Source organism: Solanum dulcamara, chromosome 3 (genome assembly GCF_947179165.1).
Source record: "Solanum dulcamara chromosome 3, daSolDulc1.2, whole genome shotgun sequence".
Classification (NCBI taxonomy): domain Eukaryota; kingdom Viridiplantae; phylum Streptophyta; class Magnoliopsida; order Solanales; family Solanaceae; genus Solanum; species Solanum dulcamara.
The window spans coordinates 53,450,884-53,469,753 of NC_077239.1; the positions used below are offsets into that span (position 1 = coordinate 53,450,884).

At 39.6% G+C, this 18,870-nt stretch overlaps 1 protein-coding gene across 1 annotated transcript; it reads right to left on the reverse strand.

The window, feature by feature from the left end:
- Positions 1-8,047: 8,047 nt before the first annotated feature.
- LOC129883572 (uncharacterized) lies at positions 8,048-9,782 on the reverse strand. The gene is made up of 3 exons (XM_055958206.1): positions 9,215-9,782; positions 8,208-8,474; positions 8,048-8,091 (listed from the first exon to the last, which is right to left on the reverse strand). Exons 1-3 carry the CDS (start codon positions 9,780-9,782, stop codon positions 8,048-8,050), a joined length of 879 nt encoding a protein of 292 aa, XP_055814181.1.
- Positions 9,783-18,870: the final 9,088 nt, after the last annotated feature.

Consider the following 18,870-nt stretch of genomic DNA (forward strand, 5'->3'; position numbering starts at 1 on the left):
TTTTTATGCCCAAAGAATCAGCAAACACCCTCCAAATATTCTTGGCAAAGGTTCCTGCAACAAAAGTGTGATCAATGGTGTCTTGGCTAGGGCTTTCACAACAATGGCACTGAGAGGGGGGTTTGCCAAAGCTGGTTATTTTCTCATTGGTAGGTAATTTCCTTGTAAGAGCTCTCCAAACCAGAAAGGAGCATTTGAAAGGTATTAGTTGGTGCCAAGTACATGCATTCAGCATAATATTTGTCCTCTTGTCTCTAATGAGCTCCCAGGTAGAAGAACAACTGAACTCCCTATTGGTAGTAGGAATCCAGTATGGATGGTCCTGTTTGAGGGGTTGGTAGCTGAATTGAGTTGCTAAAATGTTAGGAACAAACTGAGGAGGGGCTTTTTGGATAATGAGATCAACATTCCATTGGCCATTAGTTAGAAAAGCTGAAACTTGGGTGTGGTTAAACCTACAGCTGTTAGCAGAAAAATGAGCTAAAGGGCCAACACCCAGCCAGTTATCCCACCAAAAAAGACAAGAGCCAGACTTAATTTGCCACTGAATGTGCGGCTCAATGTTGTGTTTGTTGTTCATGAGGTGCTTCCAAATTAAGGACTGACCAGTGTCCCACTTTTTTGTAATAATATTGGCCCTCTGACAGTATTTGGATTTAAGGAATTCTCCCCACAAGGTGTTCTTGGTTCTAAGGGTCCACCACTGCTTGTATTGAAAAGATTTGACCACAGCAGTGATTTGTCTAAACCCTATGCCCCCTTCATCATAAGGATAGCTAAGGTTCTTCCATGAGGACTAGTGGTACTTCCTCTTGTCATTTTTCCATCCCCAAAAAAAGTTAGCAGTGATGCTCTGAATCTGCTTAATGATGGTTGAGGGAGGGATGCTGGCTGAAAGCAAATGTATTGGTATGGCTTGAATAACATGCTTCACAAGAATAGCTCTACCCCTATAGCTTAGGATTTTAGCATGCCAACCAGTTATTCTGCTTACAACTTTTGCAATAAGATCAGAGTAGTAAATAACTTTTTGCCTACCAATATAAATAGGACATCCCAGGTATGTTATAGGACTACTCTTTTGGTTGAAACTAGTGATACTCTTGATTCTCAGTACAGTAGACTTGAAAGCATTGGAGGGAACCATGAAATGACTTTTTTGCTTGTTAATCAATTGTCTAGAAACTCTTTCATAGGTAGTTAATGTTTCCATAATGAGATCTAAGGTGTGCCTTCTTCCAGAAGTAAAGATGATGATATCATCTGCAAAACTCAGATGATTGATCTGAGGTACCTTTTTTGCCATAAAGAAGCCATGGAATTGGGGGTGATGATAAAGATTATTCAGTAGTCTGGACAGCACTTCAGCACCTAAGACAAATAAAGCAGGGGAGAGAGGATCACCTTGTTTGAGACCCCTTGTGGAGTGAAAGACACTATGTCTTGATCCATTGACTATAACAGAGTACCAGTTTTCAGCCATGATTCTCCAAACCATGTCAATGAAGGTTTCTTTAAATCCCATTCTTCTCATCACAAGACAAGTGTAATTCCAAGAGACCCTATCATAAGCCTTGGTCATGTCAAGTTTTATCACAACATTGCCTCCAACATTTGTTTTTTTGATATGGTGGATTATTTCCTGGGCAAGCATTATATTTTCAGAGATGTTTCTATTCTTGACAAATCCATATTGGTTCAAAGAAATAAGGTTGGGAAGAATAGGAGCAAGTCTTAGGTAGAGGAGTTTGGAAATGATTTTGTTTGTGAAGTTGCTAAGGCTTATGGGTCTGAACTCAGAGATTTTTGTAGGATGGTTTACTTTTGGGAGTAGAACCAAACAAGTATGGGTGAAATATTTAGGCATAGTTTGTCCACAAAAGAAGGATATGATCACTTTAAGGAGGTCTTCTTTGATGATGTCCCAGCACACCTGAAAGAAATTTCCATTCATCCCATCAGGCCAGCAGCAGAGTGAGAATTCATAGTAAAAACAACAGTTTTCACTTCTTCCATAGTAGGCATGGCTTGTAGCTCATCATTGTCTTTGTCAATCACCATTGTAGGGATGCATTGGAGTGTCTTTTGTTGGATGTGCTCCTCCTTTCCAGTAAAAATTTGTTGGAAATATTCACAAACAGCATCAGCTATCTCTTTATCACCTTGCACCCAAGAGCCTTCTTCATTTTGGATTCTGTGGATGTGGAGCTTTCTTCTCCTGCCTCTGATGAGAGCATGAAAGTAGCTAGAGTTCCTGTCACCTTCTTTGAACGAGTGAAGTTGAGACTTTTGTCTGAGGATAGAATCCTCCATCTTCATGTATCTAATGTACTCAGCATTGATAGTATGCTGTTGAGACCTATTTTTATTGGTGTTCAGACTGATCAGATTCTCTTCAGCTTGTCTAGCCTTCTCCTCATATTCTTTGACTTTAGCATAGATGTCTCCAAATTGATTTCTTGACCAGCTGCTAAGAGTAGCAGTAAGTCTTTTTATTTTCTGATGAAAACTCCATATTGGATTTCCATTAGAAGGTCTGCTCCAGCAATTCTTGACAGTATCCATGAAGGAAGGTTGCTCAGGCCAGCAATTCAGGAATTTGAAATACTTGATGGGGTTGTGTTGTTGGTCAATTATTTCTAAGAGCAAGGGGCAGTGATCAGAACCCACTGAAGGAAGATGAGTAATGCTGGTATGGGGCATGGTTTCAAGCCAGTTGTCATTAACCATCCCTCTATCAAGTCTCTTCCAAATTCTAAAGTTGATACCCCTCAGATTGGACCAGGTGTATTTCTGACCTGAGAAACAAAGGTCTTGAAGACCTGAAGCCTCAATAGTGCTAATGAACTCAAGACTCTTTCTCATATTATAGGGGACACCCCCTAATTTTTATTTAGGGTCTACAATAACATTAAAGTCTCCTATAGTGCACCATGGATTGGATGTAGTAGACTGCTTTAGAAGGCTGTCCCATAAAGGTCTTCTGAGATGATCTTTACATTTAGCATAGACAAAGGTAGTGATGAATTGATTTGGGATCAAAACATGATTGAGTTCACAAGTGATTAGTCGCTCATCATTCTCCAAAATTTTGCAATTCACATCTTTGGTCCATAAAATCCAAATCTTACCATTGGGATTGTGGATGGCATGGTCCATATTGAGCTGGTTTCTGAAGTATTATAACTGAGAGTTATCAGAAAAAGGTTCCATTAGAGCTATAAGAGAAATTTGATGGATATTTGTGAGGATTTTTATTCTATCCATGGCTCCTTGGGTATTTATACCCCTTACATTCCAGCTAAGGGTACTAATCATTGAGAAATTCTTGAAGTATGGGACCTGGTACTTGGTCTGCCTATGGTGGCAGTTTTTGTAGAAATTTTTGCCTTGTTGCTGAATCTGGTCCTATGTATCCCTCTAGGAGATAGACCCTGTGAACTAGCCACCTGTTGGATATCTTCCTCATATATATTCTCAGAAGAGGGGTTGATGTTTTTGATTAAGTGCTCACTTATAATATCATCCTCCTCCTGATCATGCAAGGGCTGATAATTATTATCTTTTTCATTTTCTGAATCACATACAGCATACTCATCAATAGGGTCCTATATGTTGGTATTGCAGGTGAAGTGATCTGTAGCTACCTCTGGATTTTGAAGAGGGGTAATATCTTTACCCACCTGGTCATCAGAAAGTACAAATTGTTGACATCCCTGTTCACTTTGTTGTATTCCAACACTGTCAGTTAAAAGAGTTTGGTAGTTCTCAGAAAGGTTTGATTTCTTTTTGATGGCCTCTCTCCTTTTTTTGCTTAACTTGTTCTTTTTTGCATTAGAGTCTTTGCCACTACTGCTTGCAAAGGATCCCAAATCCTTGGTCATAGAGCCTAAGATGTTTTGCATGGTAGAATCATCAGTAGGGGGATCTCTTCTGATGGATTCAGTATTTGGTATGTCATTTTGAGCCTTGTGTGCAGGGGTAGCAGGGGCTGTAAGGGCACTCCTAAGGTCAGTGATATTCTCATGCAGAACATGAGACAAAATCCCTCCCATTTTTGGGTTCCCCATCCTGCAGATTAGTGGGGTTCTCCATTACTCCTCCAACCTTTCCTCCATCAACTACACAGCCAACAGCAGCAGAAGTATGATGTGGGGGTGTAAGGGGTATGGGGAGTAATAAGTCAATACCTGCATTCATTGGTACATTGCTCCCTTGAGTAGTACTTTGTTGTTGAATTATGGTGTTTTCCTGCATTTTTGCTAAATTCTTCAAAGTGGAATTCCTTTGGTTACTTGGTTCTCCTGTATCTTGGTTATTGGTTTGATCCTGGGTAACAAGATCAACATAATTATTGAGAGTATAAATAGAAGTAGAGGACTTACCTAGACCTGTGATGTTTTGTTGAGGTTTATCAACTCCTCTGTTCTACTGTGGTTGAAAAGAACTGATCACATTTGTTTGTTGGGGCTTATTTTGTCCCTTAGATTATTTCTTTCTCTGAACTTGCCACAACAGTTCTTTTGCATTGTCAAGTGTTTGTTGTGGCTGGGCAGGAGAATCTTTTACAGATGTATTGATATTTGTGTCATCATGATCCTTGGTTAGCATGCGTTCCTTGTTTTTGTTCAATTTTGTTGTTTCTTTTTTTTTTGTTCTTCATCCCTTCTTTAAATATTACAAACATGTATCAAGTGACCCTGATGTTTGCAGTACATGCAGTAATCAGGTACATTTTCATATAAAATAGCTTGCCACCTCCCTAGAGTTTTATCAATTTTGTCATATCCCAGCCAAACATGGGGAGGTCTTTTATTGGTGAGATTCACTTGAAGTCTCACCATGTCTATGCTTCCCCTTGTTTTTTGTATGGAAGTAGTGTCTAGATAAAGTACCTTCCCTACAGAGGCTAGCAGGGCAGTGGTGAACTCCATGTTATAGCAATGCCAAGGTAGTTCTGGTAAGGCTACCCAGATTGGCACTATTGGGGTTTCTTCATCCGGTTTAAAAGTAGGTGTCCATGTCTGAATCCTCATGAGTTGGCCCTCTATTGTCATTCTTTGGTTGGTCCAGACAGTATTGTAATCCAACTCATTGTCCAAGTCAATGTAGATATGTCTAGCATTGAAATGAGCAATTTTTACACCTCCTGGGAGCTGAGTTTGAATGATAAAACTCCTTCTTATCAACTTTATCTCTGGCATGGTGTGGGTAAATTTGCCAACCAAGGTGTATTTGCATCTTTGAGATAGTTTGTGCATAAAGTCTTCTTTTTCAAAAAACACAGCAGGAAGGCCTTGTTTGGTTGTGTATTCAAGGGTGGCTAATTCAATAGGAGCCTCATTTTTTGCTTGATTATTTCTGAGCTTGGCAGCAAAGGTCTGAACTACAGTGTAAGGGGCAGGCTGAAGGACCTGGTCATTTAAATTGGGAAAATTATTTTTCTGGGGGTTTTGGTTAGTGGAATTTGGTTAAGGTTGGGTATTGACTGATTTAGGTCCACCATATTTAGGAACAACATTTGCATAGCTGATAGGCACCTTAGGTTGGCTAGTTTGAACCTGGATGTCAAAATTACTAGACACCTTAGGGAAACTATTATGGGTGGTGGTAGGCTGTTGAGTGTGTAGCTGGTTGCTAGTTTGAGGAATAGAATTGTTAGGCATTTTGGCAGGAATTTCAGGGCTGCTTTTAGAAGTGACTTTGGTATGATCAGTGCCCTGCAAGGAGTTACCTACAGCATTACTAGGAATTACATTTGCATTAGGTTGCAAAGGAACTCCACTGGGTATCAAGTTGGCAGTCTTAGAGTATATCAAGTTGGAAGGATTGGTCTTACCTTGGGGGTCTGTAACATTGGCACTGTTACATTGTTGTGAAGTTCATGAGGCATGTTTATCATTTTTGGAAAAAGGATGCATCAATTTTGCATTATCAATTGTTTGCATACTATCCTTTATTTGATTGAATTGACCATATTGTTGATATTGGTCTTGAACCAATGTGTGTTCATCAGCTTGACTATCAGTGAAAATGTGCATATCACCTTGACGAGTGTCTCGATGACTTTTTGAATTTGAATTTGTTATTGCTGATTCGAGACACCTCTTGTGGATGGGAAGTTGTGCATTGCCCTTAGGGGCATTTTAGATTTGATCTTGTGACAAATGGTTCGCCGGAGCTCCGGCGCTGGCACTCTGACAGTGATCCTGTAGATTTGGCAAATTCGAGCTAATTTGAGAGGATTTGAGTCCTTCTCTAGTGTTTGTGAGGTGCTGGTGGGGTGTTTTCCATTGGTTTCCACCTGAAAATGTCGCCTGAGCTCCGGCAACCTCGCCGGTACCATCGTCCCCAACAATTTCACCGTCTATTTGGGTTGAAATTTTGGTGGTAGGAGCGCCATGAGTTGGGGAACAAACCACGGGGTCCGCAGTCTCGAAAGTCACCGGAGCCCCTTCAAATATGAAGGCGCAACTCCGGCGACTCTGCGATATTTCTCTCAGGCGTCGCCTGATCACTGCTCTCAAATGGTGCGGCGGTTTGATCCAATTTTTGGACTATATGTTGTCCAAAAGATAAGGAATCATCTACCACGGTTCTTGATACTCGAATCAAACCATGTTTTTGAAAATTGATGATCTTGTGTGCAATTCTCAGCTCCTCTTCAGAGACAGTGATTGCCGATTGTTGCTGATTCAAACCAGCTTCACTTGAAATTGCAGTGTTATTTTGCAGATTCAGAGTGACAGTAGCTGGCGTTGTTTGTTTCTCTATATTCGGCGGCCACGGGAGCTTCACCGGCGGCGGTGAAGCCATTTAGAACTGACTGGAGATGAACAGTGTGAGATAGGATATGACCGTTAGAGATGAGAGCGTTTTGGATGTTTTAGACCCTTGAATCACCAAAATTGGGTTTATATAGGTCAAGAAATAATTTCTCAAAATTCTTCAAAAACTCAATCCAAAAATGGACACTTCTGCAAATAAGATCATGATTTTTACCTGAATCGAATGCTCCAAATTAGTTTCTGAGCTTTCCGATGCGTTCTTCTTGAAAAATATCATAAATTTTCCTTTTAAATCACCCAATTTGGAGCTCTAGAACTCAAGTTATGGGGTTTTAAAGTTGGAGAAAAACCCAAAAACAGGCTACCTTTGCACCAGATTTTCTGCTGCAATATTTGATTTTGAAAAAAGTCCAAAATCTACGACGGGGTGCTGCTATTCTTTCGGAATCCGATAAAAATAAACCAGATATGCTACTCATCTAAATTTGACATTTTGGACTCGGTGGCGCATTCAGAATTCTCATACGAGATCATTTTAATAAGAAGTGGGTCCCACGCCCAAATACCATTTTAAGTCACATTCTACAACGGACCTCGAGATTAGACCGTAAGCCTTGAAAAATGAACGAAGGGTAGTTCTAGACCAAAATAGATATTACAAAACTAACCCCACTGTCATAATTTTCATCCGAGCGCATTTTGCAAGAATGTTGACTAAAGTCAACAATAAGATAACTTTCAAAGTCTAAAGCGCTAAATGGCCCCAAACTTGTATCGATTGCCTTGATAGTCATGAAAAAAATGCTACTAGCCTAATTTGGACATTTCGGAGCTGATGGAATCATCAGAATTCAAATTTGAGGTCTCCTTCACCCGAAACTCAAAAAGTCACAACTAAACCAACTTAGGCCTTCAAAATACTAAAATGGGCTCAGGACCTCTAAAAATTTAGCCAACACATCTTCTAGACCAAAAATCATCCCCCGAATACAACAGAGTCATCGAAATTCCATTAACAGTATCGGAACTCCAAAAGTTGACCAAAGTCAAATCTTGGCTTAAAATTCGTCAAATTCTCAACTCAGTGCCTCAAATATTCTGCAAAGTCTCCTAACCCAATTTAGACATTTTAGAGCTACTAGAATCGACAGAATTCCTTTCCGAGATCTGTAACTTTGATTAACCCCAAATACCACTTTTTAATACTTAAAGCTTAGGAAATTCAAAATTTTCAAAGACTTAACTTTTCATACAATTTTCTAAAAATCAACACCCAGTACCAATCGAAACTGACTCAAGGCAACTAAAGGGAGGGGTAAAATGGTTATTTTATAAAAATTCCAAAAATGACCTTGAGGGTCATTATAGTATCCACTACTAAAAGATCTTTCATCCGCGAAAGTAAAGACAAGGGTATACCTGGAGGGAGAAATAAGTTGGAGAATTGCTCCCACATCTCCTGCTCAGTCTCCCATGTAGCCTCCTTGATCAGACTATTGCGTCGCTTGATCTTAATCATAGGGATGGACTTAGAACAAAGCTGGCGAATATCTCTGGCTAAAATAACAACTGGTTCCTCAAGAAAAATAAGGAGATCGTCCAACTCAAGAGAGTCATAGTGAAGAACGTGAGACTCATCTGGGATGTACCGGTGCAACATAGAAATATGAAAAACAGGTTGTATAGCTGAAAATATTGGTGGCAAAGCAAACTCATAAGCAACCTCTCCAACTCTCCTTAGAATCTCAAAAGGCCCGATATACCTAGTGGTAAGCTTTCCCCACCTGCCAAATCTTATCACGCCCTTCAAGGGCGACACCCGTAAGAACACCCAATCTCCCACCTCAAAGTGCAAGGGCTGATTCTTTTAATCAGCATAACTCTGGTGCCTACTCTAAGTTGTCCTCAGCCTATCCTGAATAATTAGACTTTGACTATGGCATCCTGAAGGAAATTTGTACTGTGTGGCCTAGGCTCTGAAGACTCAAACCAACCAACCAGAGTGCGACAACACCTACCATATAAGGCCTTGAACGAGGCCATCTGAATACTAGAGTGGTAGATGTTATTGTACGCAAACTCTGTCAAAGCTAAGTACAACTCTCAATGAACTTTGAACTCTAATACACAAGCTCGCAGTATATCCTCCAGAATCTGAATAGTATGCTCTGGCTGGCAGTCGGTTTATGGATGAAATGTCTTACTAAGATCAACTCGGGTGCCCAACTCTCTCTGAAAGGCCCTCCAGAAACTGGATGTAAATTAAGATCCCCTATCTGATATAATAGTTATCAGTACCCCATGTAGATGGACTACCTCCTGAATATAGATTCGAGCTAGATGATCCACAGTAAAAGTGGATCATACTAGGAAGAAATGTGCTGACTTGGTCAATCGATCAACAATGAACCAAATACCATCATTACCTCTGGATGTTCGAGGCAATCCCATCACGAAGTCTATGGTAATCCATTCCCATTTCCACTCGGGAATGGGTAATCTTTGAAAGACTCCACCAGGCCACTGATGCTCGACCTTAAACTGCTGGCAACTTAAACAATGGGATACATACTCAACTATATCTCTCTTCATACCATCACACCAGTAATGCTGTCTTAAATCTCGATACATATTTACGGTGCCCGGATGGATAGAATATCTGTAATCATGGGCCTCATGAAGGATTAATTGAATGAAGTCTCCAACTCTAGAAACATAAAGACGACCATCGAACCGTAGTATTCCATCCGAATTTATAGAACCCTGGCCACCCTCGCCTTGCAATACTAACTCTTGAAGCTTTACCAAAGCTCCATCCTCAAACTGTCGGCCACAAATCTGTTCCAATAGAGATGATTGAGCTTCTATAAAAGCCAAAATCAGTCCAGAATCTGAGATTTCCAACCTGACCATCCGATTAGCCAAATACTGGATGTCCAAGTCTAGAGGTTCCTCCCCAGCAAACAAGTAAGCTAAACTACCCATACTCCCCATCTTCTGGCTCAAGGCATCCGCTACTACATTTGCCTTGACCGGGTGGTAGAGGATAGAGATGTCATAATCGTCCAGTAGCTTAATCCAACGTCGCTGTCTAGAATTAAGATCTTTCTAACTTATAATGTACTATAAGCTGTGATGATTTGTATATATCTCGCAATGGACTCCGTATAAGTAGTGCCTCCACATCTTAAAGGCGAAAACTATCGCCGCCAGTTCCAGTTCATGGGTGGGGTAGTTGCGCTCGTGCACTCTTAACTATTTGTAAGAATAAGCAATAACTCGGCCATGCTGCATCAGTACACACCTAATACCTATACCAGAATCGTCACAATATATTGAAAACATCTCTCTTTCAACTTGTAAAGTTAGAACTAGAGAGGTGGTAAGCAACTTCTTAAGCTTCTGAAAGCTCGACTCACACTTCTCGGACCACATAAAGGGAACATCCTGGCGGGTCAAATGGGTCAATGGGGTTGCAATGGTAGAGAAACCCTCAATGAATCCTCTATAATACCCAGCCAATCAAACAAAACTCTATATCTCTGTAACAGATATGGGACTAGCCCAACCATGAATAGCCTCAATCTTCGTCAGAAACACTCTGATACCCTCTCTGGATACCACGTGTCCCAAAAATGCCATAGACTCTATCCAAAACTCGCACTTTGAGAATTTAGCATAAATTGCTGATCTTTCAAAGTCTAGACCACAACCCTCAAGTGTTGCACTTGCTCCTCCCTACTCCGTGAGTATACCAGTATGTCATCGATGAATAAAATCATGAAAGAGTCAAGATAAGTTTTGAATACTTGATTTATAAGGTCCATAAAAGTTGTGGGGGCATTGGCAAGCCCAAAAGACATCACAAAGAACTTATAGTGGCCATAGCGAGTCCAAAAAGCAGTCTTAGGAATATTGGCTGCTCTAATCCTCAACTGGTGGTAGCCAGACCTCAAGTCAATCCTACAAAACTCGGTCACACCCTGAAGCTAATCGAATAAATCATCAATATGAGGCATGGGGTAACGGTTTTTTACCATCACCTTGTTTAACTGCCTATGATTAACACACATCCGCATAGTATCACCCTTTTTATTAACAAAAATGATGGGCGCACCCCACAGCAACACACTCGGGCAAATAACTCCCTTACCTAGAAGATCCTCAAGCTACACGCTGAGCTCCTTGAGCTTTACAGGGGCCATATGGTAAGGTGGAATAGAAATAAGCTTAGTTCCCAGCTCCAAATCTATGGCAAAGTCAATATCACTCTCTGAGGGTAGGCCAGGTAGGTCAGTAAGGAAGACATCAGTATACTCCCTAACCATAGAGACTGAATCAATAGTAAGGGCCTCACTGGACATATCACGTACATATGCTAAGTACGCTAAGAACCCAAACGTAACTAGCTGTTGGGCCAGCATAAAGGATATAATCCCAGTCGGTGAATGACTATAAATACTCTACCAAAACTGGGGAAATACCAGGCTTGGCTAATGTAACGATCTTGGCATAACAGTCCAAAACTGCATGATAAGGGGATAGACAATCCATGCCCAGAATAACATCAAAGTCTAGCATGTCAAGTAAAATAAGATCTGCCCGAGTCTCATGCCCCTGAATAGTCACCGCACAAGATCTACAAACCTAATCCACTACTAAAAAATCCCCTACTGGGGTGAAAACATGTAATGGGACCTTAAGTGACTCGTAAGGAATACCCAGATATGAAGCAAAATATATAGACACATAGGAATACGTGGAACCTGGGTCAAATAAACCTGAAATAGTCTACTGACAAATATGGATAGTACTTATGATAACATCATCTGATGCCTCAACCTCTGCCCTTACCGGAGCAGCAGAGAAGTTGCCTTATCAGCCTCCCATACAAACATTCACCCAACCACCTAACCTGTCTCCCCGGAACCTCTTTGAACACCCTACTGACCACGTAATGGCCATAACCCCGATCTATACCTCTTAGAGGAGGCGATGCTACTACTAATGGTCTAGACCAATTGGGATACTCCCTAACCCAGTGCTCCAGTGAGCCACAATTGAAGTAACCTAATGCTGAGCTACCCGTGATAACTCATCTACGGTAGGAAGGAAGTGGACCTAATCCCCTCGAGCTCTGCCCTGCGGTGGAACCCCTTAAACGGGGCTGACTACCCTCAATTTCTGGCAGAGCAGCCTAAATTGGTCAGCTGGACTGGCCCTGCTAGTACTTATCTTGATGGAATCATTGGCGGGGCCTGTCATAACTATCATGGCCTCTAGAATGGGACCCACTGAATCTACCCTGATGCCTGGGTTTCTTATCACTACCCCTTGGGCCTGATGATGAAAAATATCAATCATGCAAGCATGATCTACCGCATCTAGAAAAAAGAGGCCCATAGAAACTAAGTGCTCAGTCCCTAACCTTAGGTAAGGTCTAAATCCGATCACAAAACATCGTACCCACTCTTTCTTAGTAGGTAGAATCATAGTGGCATGTCGGCATAACTGATGAAATCTAGACTCATACTCTGCAATCATCATGTGGCCTTGCTCTAACAAAGTAAATTGATCTCAGAGTCGGTCCCTAACACTCCTAGGGATGTATCAAGTAAGGTAAGCCTCTGAGAACTGGGCCTATATCAATGGTGGTGACACAACTGGCCTGGACTGCAAATAAAAGTGCTATTACTGTCTAGCTGCCCCTATGAATCGGTGAGTAGTGAAGTCGGCGCCTCTGGACTCCACAAGACCCAAGGAATGGAGCTGCTCCTGACAGGTAGTCAAGAACTCCATGGCATCCTCGCCAACGGCTCCAGAAAATATCGGGGGTGACAGCTTCTGAAATACCCCTAACCTCTTCTGATCCTATAATCACATCACACCCTTCGGAACTACTGGTGGGGGTGAACCAACTAGTAGAGGCAGTTGAACCTCAAGAGCTGGCTGGGCAGGCGGATCTCATAGTTCTGGTATATCTGCTACTAGGGTCGAGGCTTGTGGTACAACCTCAATAGCCATGAGGAGCTGCATAATCATTATCTGTAGTGCTGGGGTCATAACTAGTGTAGCTAGGGGATGTGCTGGTGGTGGTGGTCCCTCTGGCTGAGTAGGAATAGGAGTGTCTTGATGCTCCTCTACTAGCTCCGGCTCTATCTCTAGGTTGAAAGCTGGTGCTGCTCCCCTACCTGTCCCACGAGGATGACCTCTAGGCATGCCAGGCCTTGGTACATTATCACGACCAGTGGTACCACGTGTACGTACCATCCCTACAAAAGAATGGAACAAATAAGATTTCATGAAATCAATAAGACACAATACTACACGAAATGATACAACATAGAGAATTTCAAGTAATAGGTTTGAGGGTACAAACTAAACAATAGTGGCGAATTTTAAAGATAGGCAGAAAGAATAAGCAAAAGTAAACCAAAACATGATATTAACAACTAAAGATCCCTCCCAAAACCTGGAAGTCACAAGTACAGAGCTGCTATAAAATAAAAGATGAGTATAAGTCCCGAAAGTAGACCAAAAATATATACAACAATTGGCTAGTCTCAAAGGTAAAAGATGGGCCATCCATATCGAAGGAGACAAGAATGATCAAAAAATGGCCAATTGCTCACCCTATTCTCTGAAGCTAACTGCAACAGGCTCAATATATCCATGGTTGTATCTAGTGCTCGATCATGCATCACGAAAATAGATGAAGAGTGTAGTATTAGTACCAAGACAAAAGGTACCCAATAGGCATCATAGGCTGAATGAGTAGAAAAGGTAAAAAAAATATGAAAAAGAGAAATAGGCTAAATAGAAGTCCACATAAGCATCATAAAGGGAAAAGAATACTACCTATGAGAAATACAACTAACTATACCCAACTGGGCCTCCATAAGCCCAGCCGAGACACTCGTGTGCAAGTTAAATAAAAACTCAGATAAATTCCAATAAGCCCGTCAAGTACACAGAATAGCTACAACTACCAATGCTAGGAACGAAGAATCTGTGATCCTAGAAGCCTAAGTACTATATCAGTTCCAAACCCAGAATCTCCAAGAGTCAATCGATCTAGTAGTGACTTAGGGGTCAAGGTCAGTACTAGGACCTAAATGCTCACCCGAATGTTCAAAGTGGCCAAAGCCAGGATTGGGTACCGGGATGCTTTCTATAATACATAAGTGTGATTGAGGCTGGGACTGGGCACCCGGATGCTTACCGTAATACATTGGTATGATCGAGGCTGATATTGGGTACTCGGATGCTCGCCATACTAGCAAGACGGTAGAGGCCGAGGTTGAGTACCCGGATGATCCCCGATAATTTAGAATGAAGGTCGGGACTTGGTACTCGGATGCTCACAGATAATTTATCCCATGATGCCAAACATTCTACTTCCTAACTAGAATACAACAGTACCAAAAATCTTTTTCCAAATGAGTCAACCGATATGTCGCCAAAACTGGAACCGGAGCCAAAGTCAACAATCACAAAATCTAGTATGGCCGACACTTCATGAAAGTCACGATTCTACCAATTTATGGATGAGGATATTTTAAGAGGAAGGTAATGCCTAACTAAGACCAAACTACCACGCACTAGCCCGCTACAATATTCTCCAAGGATTTAAGTCTACCAGAGCGATGCTGGGTATCTAAAGTAAGTTTACATCTTATACTAAGGACAACATACTCTATAGTATCAACAACATGCTCATTCAACTCTCCTTATAATACTAACAAATAACGACAAGATACATATGCTTCTAAATATCCGAAAAACCCGATAACAATCCTAAAGCATGATTTCTAACACCTAAAATATGCAATCAAACTACCCAACTCAAATTCCAACTATTTCAACATGCTTTCACACATTCAAGCTCAATCTAAAGAAAGGTAAAACCATAATCTACCTGTAGGCTAAATACGCGAGATTCAAATCACTCTACTGGAGCCACAACGTCGATACGGTCAAATCAGAACATAGCCATACTGTCAAAAAAAGAACCACAACGTCGATACGGTCGTTTAGACTCTAATTTTATAATTTTTGGAGACATACCAATTTCAAGATGTAAACCGGGAATTGTGGGACGCGCATACAGAATTCTAGATTTGACCCCCAAAAATAGATTTCAAATGTCACCTCGAGCTCACAAAACATATTTATAACATAATTCAGGGTAGAAGACTAGGTGGGACGAGCATGTAACCAAAACTCATAAATTCCGATTAAAGAATCAAAAATGGCAACATCAAAATCAGCTAATTCTGAAGATATGAGACTCTTCCAACCAAAAAAAATTACACTATGACGATCCTTGCAAAAAACCCACAATCTAGCCTTAAGAATCACTTAAAACAGAGTTATATTGACCAAGATACACTCTTCCAAAATTCAACAAATTTTCATTCCAGAAAAGACTAAATATGTAACTAAAGAAGAATTTTTACCTCAAACAAAGCTTTCCCTCACATTTCTGAGATCACCACGAGATTCCTCACGAAGTTCTCTTAAATTTAGACCCTTGAATCACCAAAATCAAGTTTATATAGGCCAAGAAATAATTTCTCAAAGTTCCTCAAAACTCAATCCAAAAATGGACACTGCTGCAAATAAGATCATGATTTTTACCTGAATCGAATGCTCCAAATAAGCTTCTGATCTCTCCAATGCGGTCTTCTTGAAAAATATCATAAATTATTCTTTTGAATCACTCAATTTGGAGCTCTAGAACTCAAGTTATGGGGTTTTAAAGTTGGAGAAAAACCCAAAAACGGGTTGCCTTTGCACCAAATTTTCTGCTGCAAAATTTGATTTTGAAAAAGTCCAAAATCTCCGACGGGGTGCTCGAGATTCATTCGGAATCTGATAAAAATAAACTAAATATGCTACTCCCCTAAATTCGATATTTGGGACTCAATGGCACATTCAGAATTTCCATAAGATATTATTTTAATAAGAAGTGGGTCCCACGCCCAAGTATCATTTTAAGCCACATTCTACAATGGACTTCAAGATTATACCAAAAGCCTCAAAAAATGAACGAAGGGTCGTTCTAGAGAAAAATCAACATTACGAAACTAACCACGCTGTCAGAATTTTCATCCAAGTGCATTTTTCAAGAATATTCACCAAAGTCAACCATATGCTAACTTTCAAAAGTCAAAAGCACTAAATGACCCCAAAATCTTATTGATTGCCTCCATAGTCATGCCAAAAATACTACTAGACTAATGTAGACATTTCGGAGCTGATGGAACCATCAAAAATAAAATTTGAAGTCTCCTTGACCCGAAACTCGAAAAGTCACAACCATACTTCTTTTAGACCAAAATTCATCCCCCGAATGCAATGGAGTCATCGAAATTCTATTTAGTGCATCAGAACTCAAAAAGTTGACCAAAGTCAAATCTTGGCTTAAAATTCCTCAAATTCTAAACTCAAGTCCTCAATTCTTCGTTACATCTCCAAAACTGATTCAGTAAAGTCTCCTAACCCAATTCCGACATTTTCAGAGCTGCTAGAATTGACGTAATTTCGTTCTGAGATCTGTAACTCCGATTGACCCCAAATACCACTTTTTAATACTTAAAGCTTAGGAAACTCAATATTTTCAAAGACTTAACTTTTCATAGAATTTTCGAAAAATCAACATCCGGTTCCAATCAAAAATGACTTGAGGCAACTAAAGGGAGGGGTAAATGGTCATTTTATAAAAATTCCAAAAATGGCCTTGAGGGTCATTACAAATTAGCTCCACCTCCCGCATATGGATGACATAAATTTTCTCATGACCTTGATACAATTGCTAATATGAAATAAATTTAAAGCTTATCAATAAGTCGATTGAAAGTATTTTCATAGCACGTTAATATCTACATACCCATATAAATTTTATTTCTATTCCTATTAGAAAATAAGATTATCTCATCTACAAATGATCAATGGATAATCTAGGATCACCTAGAGAATATCCTTTGAACCCCCTATATTATAACAAGGTGTTCAGTAACACATACAATGGTGATCAGAATCCTAAAGGACCCCAACCAAACCTCTTAGCATATCATACATGATAATACATAAGGTAAGTAAAGCAATCAAAGTAAGACATGGGAGCGGAAATAAAGACTCAATGAAATAGAACTATTCTCAAACTCAAATGAAAGACAACATAGAGTCCATAACATCCAACATGCCTCTACTAACTATATAAGGGCATAAGAAAAACTACTATCTTACCTATGACAACATATGAAAAGTCATAAGAATGATAAAAAGATAAAATCATTGTCCTCGAAGCATGAGGACTTGCCAATTATAGAAAAGTAAAACTCAACTCTGCCCACGAGTGGGAAGTGTATGATGATCGCCGGATCCTACATTATAATACAATATAGGAAAAAATATATGTTAGTACATGAAATTCACTAATTGTATAAGAGGTATGCATGAGAAATAATAATAATTCATAAACAATATGAACATGGGATGCATGACTATTATCTTTAAAATATAAGTAAAACCATGAAAACCTTTAAACACCATAATCATATGGTAAATGCATCAAAACATCCTCATAAGAACTTTATGCCTTTTATTTATCTTGATGTGGAATAGGACCTTTAACCGACACATAAAAATATGTAAGATATAACTTGGAATCCGATGTGCCCCATATCTAGAAGGAAAGGCTATTTTGCCAAGGTAGACTCTGTGATGTACTTTCTCTAAATTTGTGCTATATGTGAATCCACTAGCTATGCCATATTAGTATCATAAACCTATGCGAACAATGTAGTTAGGGACTAAATAATGCTACTAGGATTCTCTTGAATAGCTATAATGTCTATTAAACCGAACCCTACCTTAAAGTCTTCTTGGTGCTTAGTCATTATCCTACCAAAAATTTATGAAAATATAGTCATTACATTACTAGGAAATACAATAATATATATCAATCCTCATCATAAGAAAATCATAGAAATAGCTCATTAACATGATTGATTCATAAGAATCCATGAGTTGGTGAGAACTACATTATCACCTCTTTAACATCATTGTGTGAGAACTATCTTATCTCACTATAATTTCTTTCTTAAAATATTCTTGAAACATAATTCATAGTCTTTCATGAGTCATTAATAAGATTTTATAAGCATTCATAGAATATTCAGTGAAATCCTTTGCGTGATCTGCCTGTGCCGCCTTCAATTTCTCTTCCTACCTCAATGGCTGCCACATTGAAGCAATAAGAGAATTTACAATTTGCAATTCTTGTTCAGTTTCTCTTTGCCATATAAATATAAAATATATTATGATATTGAATTGAATCCATTAATTTGTCAGCTTAATTTCCTTATATGATTTCTTATTTCTAATTCGTTTGAGATCCAAATTTCTTCATCTTCCCATTATTTTAATCCTATAAATACACAATGTAAGAATAATTGATAAATCTCATTGATCAAAAATAATAATGAAAAACTTAAATGTGAGGTAAATAATGATTAAATATATGTATTTGGACACCACATCATACAACAATGACCCATAATACACACTTTGATGAACCTTCAAAGTCATTCGCATCCCATTATGATGCCCAAAAGTGGGAGATGGATGACAAGCTTTAAGAATCGTAATAAATTCCACCTCCGGATCACAGGATGATCACATTCACGAAATAAATACAGTTCATTCCAACAATGCATTTTGACATCAAATAGAAACGTCTTCGTTTGGTATGGGGTTAGGCCCTCGAAAAAGATACCAGAAATAATGTAATTTGCATAATCCGCATATCAAGGAGAAACATTATTTTAGAAAACCATCATACATTCATCAGGGAAGGGTTCATCAATGTCCTTTTCACCGCAAACAACCACATTGGGATCAAATAGAGACAAGTGATCCACCACTTGGTTCTCATAATCTTTTATATCCGACTTCAAAGTAAAATTCTTGAAGCAATAACATCCACCTAATCAACCTTGGTTTTGCTTATTTATTGGCTATCAAATACTAAATCACAGTATGATCCGTATGAACTATGGCACCAAAAGATACGCCC